This window comes from Eurypyga helias, unplaced genomic scaffold (assembly GCF_000690775.1).
Source record: "Eurypyga helias isolate BGI_N326 unplaced genomic scaffold, ASM69077v1 scaffold11142, whole genome shotgun sequence".
NCBI classification, from domain to species: Eukaryota; Metazoa; Chordata; class Aves; order Eurypygiformes; family Eurypygidae; genus Eurypyga; species Eurypyga helias.
This window is the reverse complement of record NW_010234073.1, coordinates 4,428-27,121: the sequence shown is the minus strand read 5'-3', so window position 1 is coordinate 27,121 and position 22,694 is coordinate 4,428. Positions and strand designations below refer to the sequence as shown.

The window sequence follows — 22,694 nt, the reverse complement described above, 5'->3', positions numbered from 1 at the left end:
TCAGTTTCCCACTAGTGGGTTGCAATCATCTTGTTGACTTCGAAGCTTTTTCTTGAAGATTGATATTGATGTGGATGGCTGGTAAAAGATACTCCAGATCTCGCCAGCAGTAGTAACCTCACTGGAATCTTCTGTTTCAGTTGCAGATGGGATCCGATGGGATCTAGGAAACAAGTGTTAACTCACTCTAAGTGTGAAGATGCTTGGGAAGCTCTGTTACAGTGTGTCTGCATTACAGCTACACCGGTAATGCCAGCAGGTTCCGCTACAGCTGTGACACCTTTCCTTTCTCCCGGCTGCACAGTTACGTAGGCGTTTGGAGTGCTTGTTGGTAGTTTCCTGCCCAAATGAATAGTTAGGCGTTCTGTAGCTAGAACAGTTGCTGCCCTAATGAAAGCAGTGACATTCAGCGAAGGAGTCTGTACATACTGCACTACTAATACAATTAATTTCCTATTACTTTTAAGCCTGGTTGTGATATTTAAATGCAATATTCAACATTTATGATTTGTTGATAACTCGCCCATCATTTCATTCCATAAGTGTCCATACAGAGGACACAAAAATGACTTGGTATAAGTGTAGAGAAATATAGTAATAAAATAATGTCATTTTTAATAGAGAAAAAATTATACTGGTTAAGTATCACATCATAACACAGATTTGCATTTTTGTCATTCTTTTTTTGAGCCATCTTCAATATTTCAGAAAAGAAAGTAAGCATTAACTAGCCCATATCTAACCTTTATTTCCCAATTCCTCAGTGTGGGATGAGGTTTTAGTTTTTTTCCCACAAAGTATTATCATAATTTGCCCTCTTTGCACCCATACTACATGTCTGATTACATTTTCCTTTTTGCTATACAGCATCACTCAGTATGAGAAACCTTTTTACCCCTTAAAATACAAGTCTTGTCAAAACAAGACTGAAACAGAGATTCCAGCAGCAAATGCTGTCCTATCAGACTAGAAAGTTAAAATAATGTGCTTTTTATGAGGCTACAAATGTGTAGTATGTAACTTGGTTTTGAATATGACCAAGCTGCCAGCATCAGCAGGCAGAGAAATGAAGCGTACCGGGTTCGGTACGGAGCTGTCTGGTACAGTCAGTTCTCCAGGGACAGTTCTGCTCCATACTCACCTCATGGTAATGTGGAGAAATACCTTTGCTGTTATGGCCGTAACGCTTAGGATGAGCAGTGCTATGAGACTGTATATTGTCCACTCTGTAAAAGAGAAGGGGGAAGGGGAAAAGGAGATCTCAGTATATTCAATTACTTACAGTTCTTCAAGTAAGAATATTGCACAAAAGAAACACATAGATGCTTTATTCAAAACTGTCATTTGAAGATGCTTTAAACCTTTAAGTGCTTGCTGCAAAGCTTGGCAGAAACTGTGTAACTCTCAGTCAGAACTGTTTTTTCCGATGCAGGACTGCTCCCTGTAAAACTGAAAGCTGGGAAAATCCAAAGCATGTAACAGTACAATTACCTAACTACTATCTAGGAAAGGAATCAAAACTCACTCAGAGGAAAATGTAAAAGCAGACTAAACAACACACTAGAATATATGCTACCAGTAGTAACTCTGTGTTTGCAAGGAGTTGGCCTGGTTTGATCTCAGTAACTATGTAGGTAATCGCTTAAGCACAGGGAGTTTTCTCCTTTCTGGAGTCCACTGAGACTGGTGATCAGTATTTGTGGTCTGCTGTTTTATTACCTTACACTGAAGGCTCTTGGCCCTTTTATTTTAATTTCTATTTAGTTCTGGTTGTACCAGCAATTCAAACAGGACTTAAAGAACAGCCTGACACGTCGTAACAGTTGAACTTTTTGCAAGACTGGGGCTTGGAGGGACCCAATTTCTAAGTTATTAGATTATCTTTTATTTGGATTTCCATAATCTTGCAGTGGGAGGCTACAGCATGTCAAGATGGGAAAAGGAATGGCACTAGAATGTGACTCCAACATAATTAGCACACTGAACAACCTTCAAAGACTTTGAATTATTAGAACTGAATAAAGGCAGTCACTTTCAGAAGTCCTGAACCTCAAAGGAGCAAAAAAAGGAAGCACTAGTTCCCTCCCACTCAATGCTTCTTCCTCAAAGCACTGACTATTCATGATGATTTTAACTGTGTTTTCATAACTGCATAAAATCCAAGGTGCAGTTTCATTGTAGGTCGGTATGCCCAAGCTAGTTTACACCAGGCAGCTTATGTGTAGCTGTGGTAACTTGGCCACAAGCCTGCGCCCAGTACCACAATCCTAGGCATGTTCTGTGACCTGGCTAGTTTCTGACTATTTCTAACTGATTTTTGCTTAGGAGTGAGTTTTGAAAACTAATGAGAGCAGCATAGTTAGTGGTAATTACTCTAAATGAAAATCATCTATTAGAGGCACAGCGGATCAGATAATGTGAAGGAGAAGGCAAAGGAAATAGGGACTTTCCACATTCCCTTGTGCTATTACCAGGCATGGAGCTACTGGGATGACTTGGGCTAGTTGTGATGACATACAGTATCTTTGATGACCGGGCTGCATTGATGCTGAGATTTGCTTGTTCATTTTTCTTCTCTGAAAGTGTCTGATTCATTGGAATCTTGTTTTGATGCACACTGTCCTTCACAGCTGAAAGCACAAGAGTATGGTTACAGGGACAACCTCCTTACAGGTGTGATTTTGTGCTTGTCAACAGACATCTGCTGCTCTCTGGTTTACTTAGAGAACCCCAATAATCAAATGATGTCTGATGCCAGAAAAACCCAGTACTTCACCAAGTTGGGCTTCTCAGAATTTTTCTGGAAGCCAACTGTTCATCGTAACAGTAGATACAACTCAAGGACTAAAATGTTTCCTGATGACTTTCAATCTGAGTGGAATAGACTGTTGGAAGGAGCAAAGATGAACCAAGATGCAGCTGCTCTAACTTTTTTTGTTTTGTTTCAGCTTTGTCATTTTCCAATTTGTTTGGACAGGCGGGTATGTATGTGAATTTTTGAAAATCCAAATTTTGCAATTTATGACATAGCTGACTGGAGTGTTCCAAATTGAGACAAATTTTAGCGAAGTTCTTACCCACTGAGCAGTGGCAACAAGACAGATGAAACACCTGTAGACAGGAGAGTTAAACTATTTGCTCTCATCTTGCCATTTCAGAAATCTCCTCTGTGAATTAAATGCTTTACCAGCTCACTGAAAGGTAGAAACAGCCAAGTTAGCCTCTTACCTCTGTATCTGATAGCGAATCCCTGGGCTTGATTGATTTCATCTGAGAAAAAGTACAAAATGACAAAATCCAGAGAGATGTTAAAGGTCTGGGGAGGCCGGTTCTTGCCGTTAAAACGTGCCAGAACGTGATAGGTATAGCCGTCCAGCAATTCCACCATATCTGTAGCATCTTTGATTTCAAAAAGGGCAAAGCTGAAGTGGATTTGAGATGCTCCTGGAACTTGTATGGTCCAGTAACAGACTTTGCCTGTGCCGTATGTGTCGGGAAAATCCGGGGAATAGATCACAGCGGTAGCAGAAGTGTAATTCCCTCCACAGGCACCAATAAGGGCTGTGAAAAGAGGAGGGAGAAAAATTAGAGAAACAGGCTATACATTAATTATGCAGAGCTTCAGCACTCTGTAGATTCTAATACCCCAATGTGACTTGAAGGTGCAGACTTGCTACCCCAGCAGGATGCTCCGTCTCTCAGACTGGCATTATTTACCTCCCACAGCACTGGGAGCACAGCTATTGCATTCCATTTTCTTGGGATACACTCATTCTGTCTCATTGTTCTGAGACGTATGTATCAGACTAGAATACTGCAACTATCTATCCTTTGTCCTTGTATGTAACCATGTACCTTTTCCTGCATCCCTGCAGAACAGCGTGAAAGCGAAATCATTGGTTCAGGGAGTTCTACTCCATCCCTGTCAGGCAGGCAAGTGGATTAGTGACTGTAACTCTCACTGCTGAATTACTGAAATTCCTTCTCAGCCTTAGCAAATTGAAAAAAACAAATCTTCACAAAACAGAAGAGGTTGGCAGGGACTCCTGCGGTTTGTCTAGTCCAATCCCCCTGCTCAATGCAGGAGACTATCTGGTTGTGTTTTGAGGCTCCAAGGATGGAGACTGGGCAACCTGTTCCAGTGTCACCCTCTGGATAAAAAAAAGTTTCTCCTTATCTTTAAATGGATTTTCCTGTATTTCAATCTGTGCCTGTTGTATCGTCTGTTCACAAGATAACACAGAGGAGAGTCTGGCTTTACCCTTTACACCCTCCCATCAGTTATTTATACAAATTGAAACATCCCCCGATCCTTCTTTTCTCAAGGCTAAACAATCCAAGATCTCTCAGCCTCTCCTTGTATGACGATGCTGTAATCCCTTCATCACCTTTGTGGCCATTTATACGTGCTTTCTAAGCATCCTGTCTTTTGATCTTATCCAATTAATGTTCACCCTTACCTTCACTGTGTAACTTGAAGAAGGTCCTGTTATGAGGTCTAAAGAGAAACGTTTAGATTTGTTGCTACCTTTTCTATTCAAAACAAGTACATGCCCAGTAAATCTTTATATTCCTTGTCAACTATCCAGATTCCCAGTGCAAAATTATTTACCAGTGAATCCAGACAGAAATTCAAATGCCAGCCAACTGACTTGTATTGTATATAGGTATATTTGCATACATGTGTATTTTTATAATCCTCTAAATACACAATATTATATATATTGTATAATAATGTATTTCATAACAAGACTGTTTGGATCAGTTATCACCCCCCCATATCATAGGCTGAAGGACTGAAGAATCAAAGTAGAATTATTTTCTCTGAAAGCTTTAAGCCCTGTGAGAATGGAAATACAGGAAGAGAAGTGTTTTGAAGTGTCCTCAGTTTTTTCAGGCCTCTAAGAAAGAGCTTTAATAAATACAAATTAAAAGGGAGCTGGGGGAAGAAGAACAAGAAGTAACATGTGTCTGCCAGAAAAATCATGTGAAGACATTTCTCTCTTTTCCTGGAGCAAGGCCTGATCGCAGCCTGAGTGAACCTCACACTTCAGTGCTGCTCTATGGAAGATTACAGGGGAACGAGTGTGAAAGAAGCAGTGTAAAAAAAAAATGTGAAAGACCCCACAGAGGTACTAAGGCCATAGAGGAATTTGTGTCTGTCACTACTCCTTGCTAACAGAGCTGGTGATTTAATTGAATAGATAGAATTGTTTGGATAGATAGAATAGATTGAACTGATAGAACTGAAATTGGCCATTGAGCTATCGAATTTCCTCTTTGCAAATGGCTTATAGGTATTGTTACATTTGGCTGTGCTGTTTGTAATTACAGAATCACGAGATGTTCTTCAAACCAGCAATATTAACTAAGAATGCCAATGACTAGTGCTCCACAGATGCCTAACAAAGCACAGCATTGCCCCATATGGGATGGAAATGCTTTCCCTCTCTCATTTCCTTCTAGAGCTGGCAGAGTTCTGTGTTGTGGGTTGGACTGTTACAGCTTTAGGCCATGATAGTAGCACATAAACACAGGGATGAGTGTGTGTGTCTACAGGGATCGGGGGAAGGTTCTGGGAATATGACATAATCTGAAAAAGAGGAATTTGGTGAGCAGCTGTTGCTCATCAGCAAAAGAGTTGCCAGGATGACCTCTCTTACCTGGCCATAGCTCTCTCCCTTGCTGTTTACCAGAAAAGACAGTGCAGGTCCTCAGGGTAATGTCTTCCTGAGCCTTTGGTCATTCCAGAAAAGGAAAGCTACAAAGGAAGCCTTTACCCATTGAGGATTTGAGAGGCCAAGGGCAGAAGGAAACAGGGGATGCTGTAGTGTGAAGCTACATGCTATCTCAACACTGAAAGCAACTGCGATGCTTCTTTTCATATCTTGGGGAGAATTTGGAGGGGAACAGAGAGGCTAATTCCTGTCTCAACTGAAATGTCTTTCTGTGTCACGAGCTGGGAACCAGAGTTTTGGAGTAAGGAGATGGGAAGTGTGGTTGTGTGTTCAGAAGGTGGAAAATGATGACACTTAGTTTCAGCAGGTTTACAACTCAAAAGGTAACTTCTACATCAGAGGCAGTTGAGATCTGAGAAGCAATGATATATCGGTGCGCACTGTGAACTTTTCCAGTATTCCCGGCTATGCTGGGAGCCTGTACTGCAGCCATACAACTGGGTACTCCTACGTCAACCTGTGAAGTTACTCAGCTGGCACTGCTATGTATACCGAAGAGTAGAAAGAAGGATTTCTATGTATAAGAAATTATGAAACCAGCCATGGTCATAATAGCAACCTCACTTGTTTGTACTTCTGCGGTACACTCCTCCTCTGTCTCAGTTCTACTGTGTTGTGTTGACTGGGTTATAGCAAGTCTCGTCTGGTTTAATAAAAAAAACCCTCAAGTTGGTGTAGATTGAAATTTTATTTGAGGTGCCTCACTTAATCATATATCTGCTCTGTGGTAAGAGCAGTTCTGAAGGAGTCTTTCCGTGACATGCTGTTTGTGATCGCTGAGTTAGCACCATTTGTGGCGAAGGAAGAGACAATCTCTGGAGCATGAGTCAGTTGCCTGGGCAAGCATCATTTCTTGGAAGAGCTGTTTCACATTATTAATGGCTGTACATTTTATGCAGAAATGGAAAGCAGCTTTATTTTATACTGAATTTAGGTGTTTTGCTGTTTGGTGTGCAATGGTTCTCACTGCATTTAAACCCTTTTCCCTAATTTGCTGAACATTTGAGGCCTCTCCTTTGGGAAAAACTGAGCCTGTTTCAATACTTACTGTCAAAAAGTATGACTCTGCCATCCCCACCGCAAGGCTGAGTATGGTCTCCAAAGCAAACACTGTTGCATTCCGTACTGGCTGCCTCCCCATATCTCCAGTAGTCAGGATTATTTCCACAGAAACAAGCATAACCTGATTCCATGCCTGCAAACTTTGACAATAAAGATGCATAAGGAAGGGAAGGATAATATTTAAAGGAGTGACAGCAGGAGGTTGAATGAGCAAGAAAGCTGGCAGCAGAGTACGTGTGTTTTGGAGAAGTATGATTAGTCGGAGGTCAACTGTTTTTGTTTGAGCTGTCAGGATGCTACGCAAGACTAGCGAGAAAGATGGAATGGAGGGCAATTAGGGTGCCCTATCCCTCCTAACTGCAGTAAGCGAGCATGCTTTCTCCTGCCATCCTGGCATTATTAATTGGTCGTTTGCCCAGACTGCTCTGGATGCAGACAGAGGGCTAGGTCCCCTGGGAGTGAGACCTCAGACCTCCTAAAGGTAAATAAAAAAGGGGGGGTGGGGGAGAAATGTGATAGAGCGCTCGAGTCATATGGCCATCTTTTTGTCTTTGAAAACATTTTGTAAATATATGTCAAAGAAATCACCTTAAATTGCTGACTTCGGCAGGAACTGATGCATGTTTGGATTGTAAGTTTATTGGAGGTCTCACTGGTGCCAGTCAAAGGTGGTGGTTCTCCATGGTCCTTGTAACACCCCAGGTTCCCTGGCACTGGCAAGAGCAACAGACAACAGTCATTCTAAAGGTGTGCCTGGAAACACCCAGGACTCAGACCACTTTGTGCACTACCTGTTTACTAAGCAGCTCTCTGTATGTTCTTGTCTTGATTTCGCAGTATGGGAAATGTTACTCTACGCTAGATCCTTGTCATATTTTCCAACCATGCCCAGGGATAAATGACAGGTGGTGAAATAGCATCATATCTTCTTAGCAATACACCTGCAATACTCTGTAGTTGGTTTCTGTAAGCTGCAGTAATATAGACAAGATAAATACCTGGTTCATTTCTCCTGACAGAGACAATTAAAAACAAAAGGCATTAAGGGGGTTCAGAGGTTTTTGTGGGTTTTTTGACGATGATCATGCACAGTCTATCAATGTAAATTAAACAATGTGATTTCTGTCTGATCTTCAAAACAATGAAGTTTGGAAGTTTTCTAAACAGGGTATTTGAGGAGGGGAAGCTAAACTGTTTCAGGATGGAGTTTGGCAAGGGTTATTGGAGGGACTATATACTTACAAAGGGGAATTTCCTAATAGTGTAAGATCAGATTCTGATAGGCATTCAAGGTATTGAGGTATGTACAAATATCATTAGGGTATGTACAAAGAGATTGAAAATGAGCAATATTAGTTTTTTAAAGAACCTTCTATTTATACTGTATTAATACAATGTTTCAAGGCTCCTTGGTCGCCATGGGAGATCAGAAAGAGTTTTTCCCCTTCCGTGCATAATTTGTCCTGTTTTTGTTTTGGTTTGGGTTTGCACTTTTCATCAAAGCACTGGAATTCAGCCATGACTACTAGAGAGAGGATGTGGGGTACAGTATAGTGCGGTGCTAATGGCATAAAATTACCCCTTGCCCACTTGTCATATCTGCTCACTTACTTGGAATTAAATCTTTTACCAGCTCTGTGGTCAGATAATTTTTATCCCTGTACCAGACTGACCAGGATTATTTTTTGCCCACCTAACCTCCACAGCTCTGTATAATTCGTGATGTGGTCAGAGAACTGTATGAATTTTTCTGATTCAGTTGTTTGTTATTTCATTACCCAGTAAACTCTGAACTCTCCTGCTAACATCTTGTGGCACTGCACTGTTTCAGGTTTTTGACTTACCAATATTTTAGGGAGGGGGAAATGCTGGGTTTGGGGCTTTGCATCCTCTGATGCCTGATAGCATGTGGATTAGCTGTTCTGGGGCTCCTTTTGGACTAGCCATCTCTTGTACAGGTGGCCCTTTTCTCCATCAGACAAGCTGTGTGTTAGTTAACTGCTTCTATATCATTGTACTTTCGCATAAACTCAACAGGAATGCAATCATGCTTTTTGTGCTGAGCAGTCTTGTACAGTAGTCCTGAAAGTATCCCTTCACTGGATTCTGGAAAGCCCATTTCTGGGATTTCTTATACATGTCCACATGCAGCTGCCACTGAAATAATGCCTTGAATCCAGAATTTCTGTTTGTCTAATTCTAAGAAAGATGGTTTCGTCCCTATTCTTTTGGAATATTATATACCGAGCTTGTAAACTGATGTCAGCTTACCATTAAAATCTGAATCATCCTGATAAGATCTGTCAGAACTTGCTCCCAGACTTCGGCTACGTTGCCTATGGCAGCTTCCTTACTTTGAGGGAGAGGGTTAGTGTATCTGTTAGTGACCAGCAAATATACTGGCATGTATGGGGTTACACTGGTAAGGAGGATGATTATAGTACTATAAAGAAGAATTAATGAAGTTGGGAAAATACAAGTACGTGTATTTTTTGAATAATTAGATAATGTTGCTTCAAATTTTGTTCATAAAATAGTTTTGTTTTCTAAGAATGATACAATTTCAATTATAAATGCTTTCATGGAGTTATGGCTTTGCTATGCCCTGCAGCAACATGCGTATAAGTACTGAGACTTCAAGTTACAGCCTGATTTAACATACCTTTGGAAATCCCCATTTGCAGCCCCGCCCCAGCTGAGTACAGCTGGGCAGATAACTCTGAGAGCTCGGGTTTTTGCACAGTGCATGATTTCACTGCCCTGAAAAAGCTTCCCAGTTAACCAACCCAGATCATTTTCCTAGGAGACTTGGGATTCCCATAAAATATATATTAGTTTTTTGTTGTTTTTTTTTTTAAAGTAGCTTTACTGGTGAGACCCTTTTGTCTCCAGAGGATTAGTACTTCAGTATGTTCCATGCTAAGAAACCAGACTGAGTAACTTGAAAATTTCTTACGTTTTCAACTAAATCAAGCGTACCATTTGGGTACGTCCTACAGCTCATTAGTCTTCTTAGTGTCCCAGCAATATTTCAACTTGCTTGTATCTAGCAAACAAAATTAGTGTCATGTGATTGGGAATAAACAGGAGAAGCATCAATCTAGCCTAATAGTGAACAATAATTTCCATGCCAGTGCCCAGTTCTTCCAATTACTTTGATATCAAATCAACAAACTACATAAGCCCAAGGATATATGGTCAGTTAAAAGCATTTTAGTAGTCCCACATCAAATAGATATGATTGGATGCTTGACTGAATGCTCTTCTGAACTGGGACAGCACACAAAAAAACATTACTCCTGAACATGCATGTATGATTTTGGTATGCCAGTTCTTCCTATGGCTACTGATGGGCTGGTCCTAAATCTGAGATATCACTGAGTTGATAAAGAACGGTAATAGAATCAGGCTGGATAGAAGGAGAATCTTTTCACCATGCTGGCAGTCCAGCCTGGGAAGAAGGGCCCGGAGAGGGAGTGCACTTTGCGTCCTTGGAGCTTGTCATGGGCAAACTTGGTCTACTCTGACAAAGTGAATAACTTGGTCTGATCTCAGAGCTGGCTCTGCTTTGAGCAGGAGGCTGGATACATGACGGCCTGAGGTCCTTTCCACCCTAGGGTATCCTACAACCCTAAGCGTATGTATAAAAACATATATATGTATGTACACATACATAAAAAGCAATATGTTCGTTTGCTCTTATTGTTTAGCCTACTAAAGAAGCTTGGCACAAATGAGGTAATCAGTGTTCTGCGATTACTGTTCACGCTGATCCGTGATATCTTACTGTTACATGGTCTTCAGCCACTTGCATCTCTGTGCTTAAAAGGTCGTCTCCTTTGTGCAAGCATGGTATCTTCCTTTTAATCAGCATCTGACATAATGAGGTCCTGGCAAACACCAGAGCTTCTCCATATTACACATTAAGGCACATGTATTAAAACATGGAATTCATCTTTTTGAGCTCACAGCCATGTTCCAGCTGTGCTCATCCAGCTTTCACGAGCCTCCTAGCTTTTCACAATGCTAGTATGCACCAGTGTACTGTCTCAAACGGTGTGAGCTACCCTTTGTTCTTCTGTTCCAATGCACACAGTCAAACTTAGTGACCAGTGCAGCTCTGTATAACTTACCTGGCTCTGCCATTGAACACGTCACTAGTATTTCAGTCAGATTTGTTACGTGACATGCATGCGTGCAAGAAATAGGATTCCAGTAATGAAATCTGTTCCTGGTAAGAGCCTCATGCAGGCCATAAACATGGAGATGCAATTAGGTGGGACAGCAAGCCTTCTCTTTCTGTTAGCCTTTGGGAGTGTAAGTTGTTATTTCCTTTGAATTTCAACCTAACTTCATTAACCAAGAGACCAAAAAAAGTCAGGAATAGCTGCAACATTGCAAACAAACCATCGAAAGCATTCAGCTCTGAAGTCTCCATGTGAGATGCACATGTTCTCTCAGGACTCAGTGCTGCCTTCTTGCCTTTTATTTTGTTTAGGTCCGTTCCAGTCGGCTCAGCAGACTGCCCATTAAGAGGAGGAGAGGAAGAAGAGGAAAGACTACGCTCTTACCGAGGTAACTACCACTGTCTTCTGTGATTATGCCCACCCATCCTCATCTAACATCGCTAAATTCTGTACAGCGTGTTTACACACGCAGAATGCCAGAACACATTTCTGAATGAAACAGTGTTAACGTATAAATATTCTTGAACGAGACACATGATATAATCATGCAAAATCATCAACATAATGAAAAATTCATAACTGTAGATTCTTAATTATTCTTACAGTGAATCACTACATGCAAATCTCTCTGGGCAATCAAGACACCTCTTGTTGTTGGCATTGTAGTGGTATTATGTGGGTATAGTTTATAGGTAAATTATGCTCCAGATACTTGTCTTTTCTAGTAGTAAATATAATTATGGAAAAGAGGCTCATACAAGACAATTTTTTTACTTCTCTCAAAATTTCAAATAGGATTTCTTTACACAATTGCTTTCTTGCTCCATCACAAAACTCAGTTTTGTATTATGCACTTCACAAGTCGGTTTTGATGGTCCTATGATTTAGCATCATGCTTACTGAAAACAGAAAATCTGGTAAAGAATAAAAGTGGTTTTTTACTTACACAGCTTCATAAACCATGAGGTTTGTATTAAGACTTGGATGGGCTTGCAATGTACAGTTTGTTCTAAATTGCTGCAATTCCTTTTTCTAGTATCCAGTTTCAGTGCAATGCTTGAAGCAGCTGCTACTGGTCAAAAGGACATTTTGTAAATGTAAGTCTGGATTATCTGTGCAAGTAAGTGTCCAAGTTTAAATCCTCTGCTCCCCACCACAGAGAAAATGAGTGAGGCTGGTTTTAAAAGGATCCTTTGTGTAGAACAAATGGAGTGGAGAGAATTTGCCTTTCAGCTTTTTTACTGGTGCCATATCCAGAGAATTTGTTAACATCTGTGGTCTTTAAAGAAAATGCAAATTCTTTCATTTTAGACCAAGATAAATTTCTTAATTAGGAGGGTCATGTTTCCTAAATAGGAGCTGGTATATTAGAAAAATAAGAGTAAGATGTCCACTGAACAATGAGTATCATAATGTTGAATGATTCTGTGTTATTTAAATGAGACTCCTTATCTCTATTTAAGTCTAGGCAAAAGTCACCCGACTTAAGGTCACACTTCTGTATTTGTTTGCCTAGTCTGAAGATACGACTCACTCCACATTCACAACAGAAAAAAACTGTGGACAAAGTCAAAAATCACTTTAGATCCATTTTCACTTGTTTGGGTTTGTTTTCTTAATTTGAGTAAGAAATACACTTCTTCCAATTGAAAGTATGCCTATGTAAAGACAACGGCTCTGATGCTGAAGAGTGTACACGTAAGCTATCCCTTAGAAACAAAGAGTACTTGCAGAGGAGTAGTAAGGAAGGCGAGCAAAGGCATTAATGGTTAGGCTTAATAAAATGTACAGTTATCGTTGCTTGATAACATGCAAATCTGGAATCTCTTTTTAATATTTAGATATGTTTTAAAGAATGTGATTCTTAGGAGTTTATCGTGGAGCATTCAGGAATGAAAATTTTTGAACATGTGGACTCGAATCATGACAAAACCTCCACATGTTGTACAAGGCAAGTAATAGAATACATAAAAAATGTTAAATACTGAAAGGAAGCTTCAGGTGAATAGCCTGTGAGTTATCTGTTAAAAAAACAATCAAACGAAGTCCAGTTTGTGGTTTCACAGCAATGCCAACCATATGCACCTGCAAAGAACAGAATTCTAGCCCAGAGCTCCTGTACACCTAACAAGTAGCCACATTTTCCCCGTGCCCTCATGTGTTGTACATATTAAACTATTGCCATCCATTTTACAAGCTATTTGCAAATGACGGACACATATGTACCTGGTAAAAAAATTAATTATTAATTTCCTATTCATTTTTGTTCTCTAGATTTTAATAGATAAATGACATAATCCTATAGATTCAAAAAACTAGCAGTGTTTCATAAGTTTTGAGTGATTTTCTGTCTGGTATTATTTGTAAATAATATAATCCAGTAATTCTGAGATGAGAAGGATAGCTATGGAGGAATGATTCAGTAAACTTGTCATTAACTCGAGAGACCTGTTTAAAATATTGCTTAGTCTGAAAATGAAAGTAAGCTGATTGGCCTTATCCTAGTTTCCGTTTGAAAATCACTACCCACTCTTTTATAACTGCCAATCTCTGTTCAGCAGAGATGCAGGCCTAAAAATATTGCATGGTGCTCTTACTTCGGCAGGATGGAATCTCACAGTATTTCCAATATATTCCATCCTCATGCTCTGCAATGTAGCACCATGGGCTGACATCTCCATCAGGGTTCCTGAAAGAGAAAAATAGACAGAGTGAAAAGTCATCAAATATTTTAAAAAAACGCACAAAAATAAATCTTATTAAGCTTCAGTGTCATCACAATTTTTCCTCTAATACCTATTGAGTATTGAACCCAATGGACTTAAATACCAAGAAAAAAGCAGAAGTGGTCAAGCAGGTCAGATCCCTTTGGTTACACAGCAAGAATAAAATGCTAGTAACGTCTAAAACATAAGTTGGGTTTTTTTAAGTCTAAAAGGTGCAGAGCAATTTCTGGACAGTACTGAGAGGAAGATTTTCAGCCCTACATCCTGCATACAAGTTCCTTAGACTCTTAAACTTGATTTTTTGCCTTAGTACAAAATAGTCCATACTCCAACTTTCTGTATGTATGACGACAAAAACATTTATTCCCTGAAGTCTTCTGGGAAAGATCGAGGTCTTGTCTTCCCCTTCAGTAAAGCTGAATAAATCTGTTCCAGTGTTCTGATATTTTGATGGGTGAGATAATTCCTTAGGTGTCCATTATTATTCTTTGCTGTTGCGTAGCATCATTTACAAATGCATATCTAATTAGTCACGAGGTTATTTAAAATTTTTTCTATGAACACTTTGAAAAACTATTCACATTGGAAAGATCAATTTAAGAGAATAATTTGTTATTTTGGACAGCCAGGTTGAAATATGGAGTTTTCTTGTAACTAGGGCCAACTTCAATTTTTATCATGTACTTTAGCATCGATCCTATTAATGAGACCCCCCTACACTGAGGTGTCAGTTCAGTTGCATGTTGTCATTTGGGCATATTGACAACTTTTTATGGGGAACTGCTGGGGATGTTTTTTGGTCAAATAACAGAATGCTGAAGGCAACTGGTAAGCTGAGTTCAATTTAGCTGACTAAAATGCTGCTAGTTAGGCTTCCAAACAGACTAGTAAAAGTAGTGGATGAGGAAAGCCTAAGACTAGTGTGCTAGGATGTAGGTGTAATGGCAGAGCTTCCAGTGGCTAAAGAAAGTAGAAGACTAAAATCAAGGGAAGCTTGTACTCAAAATAACTATTTTCCTTGTTTTCACAATTACAGGAAGTTTTGGGTTTACACCTGCATAACAGAAATCAGATGTCTGTGACTGAATCAGAGTAAAGGCATTCCACACACAAATGCCTTAAAATGCAAGGAAATTGCAGAGAAATGTGATGAATGTCTTTAGAAATCCTTGCCTTGAACCTCACAAGTGCATAGTTAGAAAACAACCAAATGTCTTTCAAAATCTCCAAAAACTTCAGTCTGCATAATTTTGTTATGGCTGAAATGAGGTTTAGTGGAACATTATGAGGCATTTCCATCTTAACAGGGTGTCTTGGAGTAAACAACGTATTCCAAGTAGGGACCACCCAAGGAGAGATAACATGCTTCTGATTAATGCTTTAAGTGTAAAATTAGATTATTCAAATGTTGTCCCAAAAATTGAGCCTCAAAGCAATGTATTATGCCTTGTCCATTGTCACCAAGCACATGAATGGCAGAGAAAGCTATAACAGCAGTATCTTCACTCACAAGGCCTCGAGAAGAATTGCATGCTAAAGATATACTCTGACACTCTTAAAACACTGCCTTTCCAAGCTTTTTTCTGACAGAATGTGAAGTTAAAAAGCATCTGTTAGTTAGGATCATCATTCCATACACCTGTGAGAATATTCCTGGGCCAAGTGACACAGCGTAAGGAAGGAAATGGCTAACCTTCCAGTCAAAGAGGATAATCTAACACCTAGCAGACTGAGGTTCAAGAGCTGTATTTGGTAATCAAGCCATTTCTCAGCCATACGTACCAGATTATAGACTTCTTGCTCCTTGTAACACCGAATTCTCAGTTGCTAAGTAAAGTGAGGCTCTGTAAGGATTACTTGAATACCTGGATAAACATTCAGTTTGTTATGCACATTTCTGCATAGCCTGTACATGTTTTGCTTTGTACTAACCTAAGTTCTAGCCAGGGATGGCTGCCAAAAGTAGGACCCTGCAGATACCGTCTAAGATACTGCCACACAGCAACAATCAACAATCAGAATTATGTTCTTGATTCTGCTGTTTGTATCAGAGATGATCCAGTGGCCACGAGCCTTTTTATAGCTCCGTCTTAGTAGGCATACTGCTCCCTACATGCCATGAGAGTTGTTAGGCATTAGGCTGGGCTGAGGGAGGCTGTGAGGTTGGTGAGAACTGGTTTTGATGGGAAGACAGCCTTTCCAGTGCTCACGTGCTGATCTGACACTAGACAGCTTGATGGGTTGATTTGGTTTCCGGGCTGTTTTCTAAAGAGAATGACCAACTTCTATGGGGTTTCTCTTCTAGGTGGTGTGTTTTTCTTTGCTCCTGTAAGATGCTGAACTGAATCAAAAGAGAGTCAACTCAGAACATGGCAATAATGCTCTCCGCTTCTATGACTGAAAACAGTCCACTGGTGCAACACACTGAACAGTGTTGTTCAGAAGCACCGCTGCAGCCACTGGAAAAGATCCCAAGTAAGTCTTTTTCATCCCTGTCTTTCACCAATGTTCTTCAATGGGAAATACCCTTCTGAGTCATCAAATACTCTGGAAATGCCAGTGACTCCTTTCATCAATGTGCTCATGTGTCTGCTACATGTCACAAAATCTCCTTTCTGTGCTTTCCTAATTATGCTCCATTAACCTGCTCTCTCTGTCATATTTTCTTGAACATATATTACTTATTAAATATGGAAAAGTTCTTGGATCAAGAACAAGGAATCTATGTTCGTGACACAACAGTTGTGCTAAACTGCATATTAATTTTGCGTCATTTATCCTGATTTATTTTGCTTACAGAGAAATTATTTCAATATGAAGGTGGCAAGTATATAGGCTATAGGCTCTCCCCTAGAAATCCCATAACCTGCGAAGTAAAAGCAACTTCCAGGAGACCTGAGGTGTGGTTTGAACCTTCTCATGAAGGAGACATTAGAGCTTTTCTTGCTATGCCCCAGATAAGTCAATTCTTAATCTCCTGGTTTAAACATCTCCATCATTACCCAGTGAGTAAGAGACACCACTCATTTCTATGCATCCTGGATGAGCTGATGATTATCACTGTTTAAGGAATGTATTCCTGTATTCCCCACCTATTTCCACAGCAAGTACAGATGGGCATAAAAACTCAGCTGGTCAGTCCTGCTAAGGCAGAAGTGCATGCGACCTTGGGATGCACGACATCAGCAAGTTAAATGTTGCAGGCAGAGAAAAGCCTGCAGAGCCTCAACATCTTTGAATTTAGGTTCTTATTTGGCTCTTAAATTCTGAAGTTCTTACCTAAGTTCTGTTCTGAGTTCTATCCATAGTTACGGAGGACTTAGCCACAAGGGAAGGAAGTAAAAGTGGATCTGCCATGGTTTAAGCTGGTATTGTAACCACTGGCAGTGGAACTCAAATCACAACTCTAAGTCACTTAACAGCTTATGCTCACTAAGAATTTTTAGTGGCTACATAACTTTCATTAGCACAAAACTCGGAAACAGTGTATAACAGAACCAGACTTGTGGGTGAGGATAAAAACCGCAGTGTTCCACAGGCTCCTACAGCCATTCACCAGTGCTTCTGTACTTTGGACTTGGATCAGGTTTTCTATCTCCACCTTTTCATTTAAGTAATCTGGGGATTTTTTCCACCATGCCAACTTATAGATTGGATATATGATATGGACTTTGGGTGAGAGCTGGGTTGAAAATGTTTTTCTACTAATGGTGTTTGTAGATCCAGGGTACTGATTACAGGATAAACCAAAACCTGTTAGATATCCACAGTGCTGACACCCTTCACTGTGTGACAGGAAGTTTCCTAATTTTGTGTCAGCTGTTAAAGTAACGCTGGGTATACAGGCAATGTTAATAGCAATGAGATATTTCTTACCTGCAGTAGTTATGCTCTCCAAGCCCTCCCTCCCCATTGGGATATTTCAGAGTATTATAAGGATGCTCAAAGGTCTCATTCCAAAAAAGACAAGGTTTCCCTGCATACTGGGAGGTCTGGTTCTGAGTGCCACGATAGTCAGCCCCATTTGCTGTGTAACATTCTGGGAAGAAATGGAAATGGAAAAAGAGAAAGAATGGATGCAGGTTTAGTGTTTGGTTGTTCTTCCCTCACCCTCCACCCCATCCCCAAGACAGCATGTTTCCTTTCACTAACATGTTTCCTGCATTGTTTAGCCAACTAAAGATGTTGCCTGGGATTTAAGTTTTCTCTCGGAGTCAAACATCTATTGAATAGATTATGATTTCATTGCTTTCCTAAATAATGTGCAGGTCTGAAGAGTGGTTAATGCAATTAAGATACATTTTATGAATAAGCATTCTATGTTTTTTACTGGTTTCCCCTTGCTTTACTCATTAGAATGAATCTGTAACTTGTTAATTTTCTAAAAATTAAATTAGATGATGTTATTAGTCTGCCACTTCATCAGTATACTACCCAAAATGTCATGCCAGTTTAACTAAAGTTGTGAATATCTGTACTTTATAAAGTGAAAGATTCTGTAGGCATGGATCCTGCAAACATTTACATCCCAATTTAGAAAAATTCTTAGGCAGCGTTTCCTCTGGCCTTCATTGCCTTAGACAGCGATCTCCTTACGTAGAGTATAATCATGATACTGTGATTTGCTACTGAAGCATTTATGCTTAAAACTTGCTAGTGAGTATTCTTCTGCCTTGCTCATGTTTTCTCCCATTTACGTTTGTTTTCCTAGCTTCCTAATGCTCAGCAAGTTAGAAATCAAAGCAGAGAATTATTTCTCTAGTTATTAAAACACTACCCCCTTCTCATCTGAACTACAAATCTCATGCTGCCTGGCTTTGCTGTGTCTTATTAATGACATCCTCCAATGAAATAAATATCCATATGCACGAACAATTTTATCTTTGCTAAAAATGCAAAACATGTTTGATTAAATTATGCACTATGAGGGTGACAGAGCACTGGAACAGTTTGCCCAGAGAGGTTGCGGAATCTCCACCCTTGGAGATACTCAAAGGCCATCTGGACATGTTCCTGGGCAACCTGCTTTGGGTGGCCCTGCTTGAGCAGAGGGGCTGAACAAGATGATCTCCAGAGGTCACTTCCAACCTCAACCATTCGGTGATTCTGTGATCAGCTGCCAGAAATACATAATTAGTGTACCGTAAATAAGTCCATCCTGTTTATAATTAACACTTTGTGACATTTGTCATCCATGCATTTATTTAAAAACAGTATTAACATACAACAGTCCATGACAGAATCAACACTGCTGTGTTACACTGATGTAAACATTTCTTTGTACTGAGCAGCGTTACTGGGGAAAGCCACAACGGCTCCCTGCTGACTGCAGGCTGAGCAGCCTTCTGTTTTATCTGACAGCATTCTCTGTAGAACCCACCCAAGAGCTGCAGAGATGTTCCCCTGCCCTGGGGGCGAGGGAGAGTGCTCTGGACTGTGCCAGTCTCAGGTGGCCCTCATGAGATGGGCCTTACAGAACATGGCTAGAGAGACCTGGGTGGCTGTAGTTGGAAAAGGGAAAAAAACCCCACTCCAAACTTACTCCTGTTAGTAATAGCACACCTTTTTTTGTATTTAGAAATACTCTGTGAGAAGGGAAAACATATTATTAAAACCATGCCTTTGAAATGAGTTTAGGCTGGGCCCACAAATATCAGAACGGTGCAATTATAATGATTATTTCACAGTTTTATTACACAGCAGATGAAAGCTGATGGTTTTGTGCCTCCACTGCACATTTTCATGCCTAGGCAAGTTAGGATTTCTGTTAAATGGAATTTTGTTGCTGAAGGCACACGGAAGGGGTGTCTGCACAGCCATGAATGTATACTGCTATCATCTGTGGACAGAAAGCTACCTAATCTAACGAAAACAAGCTTCAAGTCAATACCCCTCCTCACGGTAATTTACCGGACTGCCTTAGCCACCCAGGTGAGCTACACACTTTTACTTGACAATGCAAATCTGAGTTATCGGTATTCCAGCCACCACGGACAGTTGCATAAACATAGGAAAAAAGCCCACTTTAAAGTCACCACAGTGGCACAACTTTCTTCAATACCTCTCTTGCTTGGCAGTTACTGTAAAAGTTTTTCTGTGTGGTAGCTAAAAAATAAAAGCTGGTGAATTTGGCAGAAAAGAGAGGAAAACATAATCCAAGTGGATAAACAAAATAAGGCGCAGTGTAAAGAAGCAGTTGTGAGAAGTGATAAACACATCCAGAAAAGGTGACTACTTCAGCTTAGTGCTATTGCTTTTTTCCCTTCTCACTTCTGGATGAGAAGGAATAGGTACTAACATCTACTCAGAATGCAAGGAATGCTGCAATACCTGAATGCAATCTGGCACACAAACCTAACTCAAGCTAACAAAGCCCAGTTTAGGATCTGCTAAGACTGGCCCATGCTTTTACCTGCTGTAGCAACTGCCTTTCATTTTCATTTCACCTTTTTTATTATTAATAGATTTTCTTCAAACTTCATTGCACTAGTACTTCAAGGGCATCACACAAAAGACAAGAGTTAGAGCTCTCCTCATTCCTCCTAGCTGTAGTTTTCTGTTCCCAAGACAATAGGCAGCTCTAACAGTGCCTCCTGTGTTCTTCTGCACTACCAAGAGATTGGGGAAACTGTGCCAGCTGAGCTGTAGCGAATCTCCCCGGCTTTGTTCGCAGCCACATGTGGAAGGGGGAGGCAGTAAGACACCACATGAAATTATTGATTATCCCAGAAAAACTGAAATGAAAACTTTAAGTTATGGAATTCAGCAGCTGTTATCAAATGAAGTACATACCTTTCTGTGTTACAGGGAATTTGCTAGGAAATTTTCCCTTTCTTTTAATGATTAATAATAACTTCGCCATAGCACCGGATTGCAATCTTTTCAAGTAAATATTGGCATTTAAAAATCAGGTCCTTAGCCCTACATTCTTTCACCTTGAGCTTTGAGATCTGCTGAGATACAGTCTGTAGAGTTTTCTACAAAATTCCTAGTACAATGGACATGGATCTCTCGGTGCATTCTGTATCTTGGCAGTAAACAGCTGAATACTTTTATTTATTGCACATAGTGATTTCGCCAGATTTTGCTGCACAACAGCTAAGACACCACGTTAGCGATGTGACTATGAAATTAAAATTCCCAAGGTGTTGAAGGTGCAAAGTGAATGTTTCATCTGCAGGCAGACCCTTGTCCCCTCCATTTCAAATCCATAGGCTGCACTTTAAAGACAAACGTCCTAAGGGATTCTGGAAAAGAGGAGGTTAGAATCTCTGCCTTTCTTTTCATCTAGCACCACTGGTGCTATAATTCTGTGAAAAGATGAGATTAGAAAAGCTTAGCCAGATTTGTCTGCACAAAACTAATTCTGAAGAGGTCATCTAAGTCATCTAAATCAAAGAGTCAGAAAAGAGTGGACTGAACACTAGTGGTAAAAGCCTTGGATTTACTCAAATTACCCGACTTCTCTTTGGTAGATTATGAGCATGCAGAAAGGAGAGGAAATAAATCAACCAACCAACAACAACCACCTCTCCTTTACAGTTCTGGCACCCACTGGATCCAACTGTTGGTTGACACTTTCATGTTACTTTAGGCTGTGAAGCCCTTCGCTTGGAATCTAACATCAGAGCAGTGACTCACAGAAATTAATGCCAGTTCTGTGAACTTCAGTGAGCCTTTTTTCTTAAAGTTTCGTAAGACTATGGTGTACTATGACAGAACTTGCACTGTATCCAAGTCCTCCCCGGATGGCAAAGACAGCGAGGGAAAAACAGGTACTTTGTGGAGGCTAAAGCTGATGGCTTCCTAGAAGGCATCAGAGTGCCACTGTGCTGGATGGATTTGGCACATGGTTTCTGTTCAAGTACCCAAGGCTCAGTTTAAATTACCCTGTCAGCCATAAACCTCTGTTAAAACACTAAGGGTTTAGACAGTACACTGAGAAAGCTGTGACCATTCAAATCCTGGAGTCTCCAACCTCCTCATATTTCTAAGATCTCAGTCAGCTGGGTTTCAGACACAGTCTGAAGTAGAGGCTTGTGTCAAATCCATGATCAAAATCAACATCTGTGATGATGATTTCATTCTCTTTAACTGCCTAATGACCTGCTGCTTCTACTGTTTCGTGGGGATGTCTGCACACAGAATTAACCAGAGAGAGAACCACTGCAGTCGTTGTAGTCACGAGAAGCTGGAAGGTTCCAACAGGTCCTGCTCAGGATAATGCTTATAAGCCTTAGTGAGAAAGCATGGGCAGCAGTGTGTTGTCAGGGCTGGTTTGTTTTCAACACATCAGGTGCCATGGTTGACAGAAAAATAGCTCCTTTTTTTAGATGAATACTGAGACGAGGTAAGTACGTATTGAATGGCAACTGCCAGAAAGAAAAAGCAGAATAAGCCTGGGGATGGTTGTCCACTACGAGTGAATGCTCAGTGTGTGATACAGGTTCACAATTAGTTTTATTAGAGCCAGATCAACATTTGGAAGATCAAACAGCAGCTGTAGTAGAAATTTTTTCCATCTGTCTCGGTTTCTTCTTCGATGTAGGGACCTTACAATGATCATTTATGCCTTTGTTACTTTGGGACTGTATGGCTGCCTGCGCTCCACATGCGCGCCACTTTAGGATCATTTGAAAAATTAAGGTAGTGCAGAATATAACAGCCTGAATTTTTACTGAAGGAAGCACTGATGATAAACCACTGACATTTCAGAGTCTGCGCTGGCTTAATGGCAAGAGGCTCAGGTACCTGAGAAACTCACTTTGTGCTATATTACCAGAGACAGAAATAATACAAACATTTGAATTTCAGCTGCAGTCTTTTCTGCACAAATGAGATGAAAAGCAAAGCAAACAGCTATCTACTCAAACACTTTTCTGGCTGACAAGTGGGAAATCTTCTAAATCTTCTGAGCATTCTTCAAAGACTGTATTTTCTCAAAGACATATATTTAGTGACATTACAAATTGCAGACTGAA

General features: G+C 40.3%; 1 protein-coding gene across 1 annotated transcript; it reads right to left on the bottom strand.

Moving 5' to 3' along the window:
• Positions 1-20,575, bottom strand: KREMEN1 (kringle containing transmembrane protein 1). The gene is made up of 9 exons (XM_010161929.1): positions 20,506-20,575; positions 17,590-17,752; positions 13,585-13,676; positions 7,389-7,513; positions 6,787-6,940; positions 3,229-3,561; positions 2,472-2,630; positions 1,142-1,226; positions 1-163 (listed from the first exon to the last, which is right to left on the bottom strand). Exons 1-9 carry the CDS (start codon positions 20,573-20,575, stop codon positions 1-3), a joined length of 1,344 nt encoding a protein of 447 aa, XP_010160231.1.
• Between the last annotated feature and the right edge of the window lie 2,119 nt (positions 20,576-22,694).

Excerpts from the sequence above, each read along its gene's own strand:
- KREMEN1 (XM_010161929.1), bottom strand. The coding sequence starts at position 20,575 with ATGGCGAAGTTATTATTAATCATTAAAAGAAAGGGAAAATTTCCTAGC. Across the intron at positions 2,631-3,228 it reads ATTCGCTATCAGATACAGAG|CTGTGAAGGACAGTGTGCAT; the intron begins GTAAGAGGCTAA and ends TTGTGCTTTCAG. Across the intron at positions 164-1,141 it reads TTTCTCCACATTACCATGAG|ATCCCATCGGATCCCATCTG; the intron begins GTGAGTATGGAG and ends CTTGTTTCCTAG.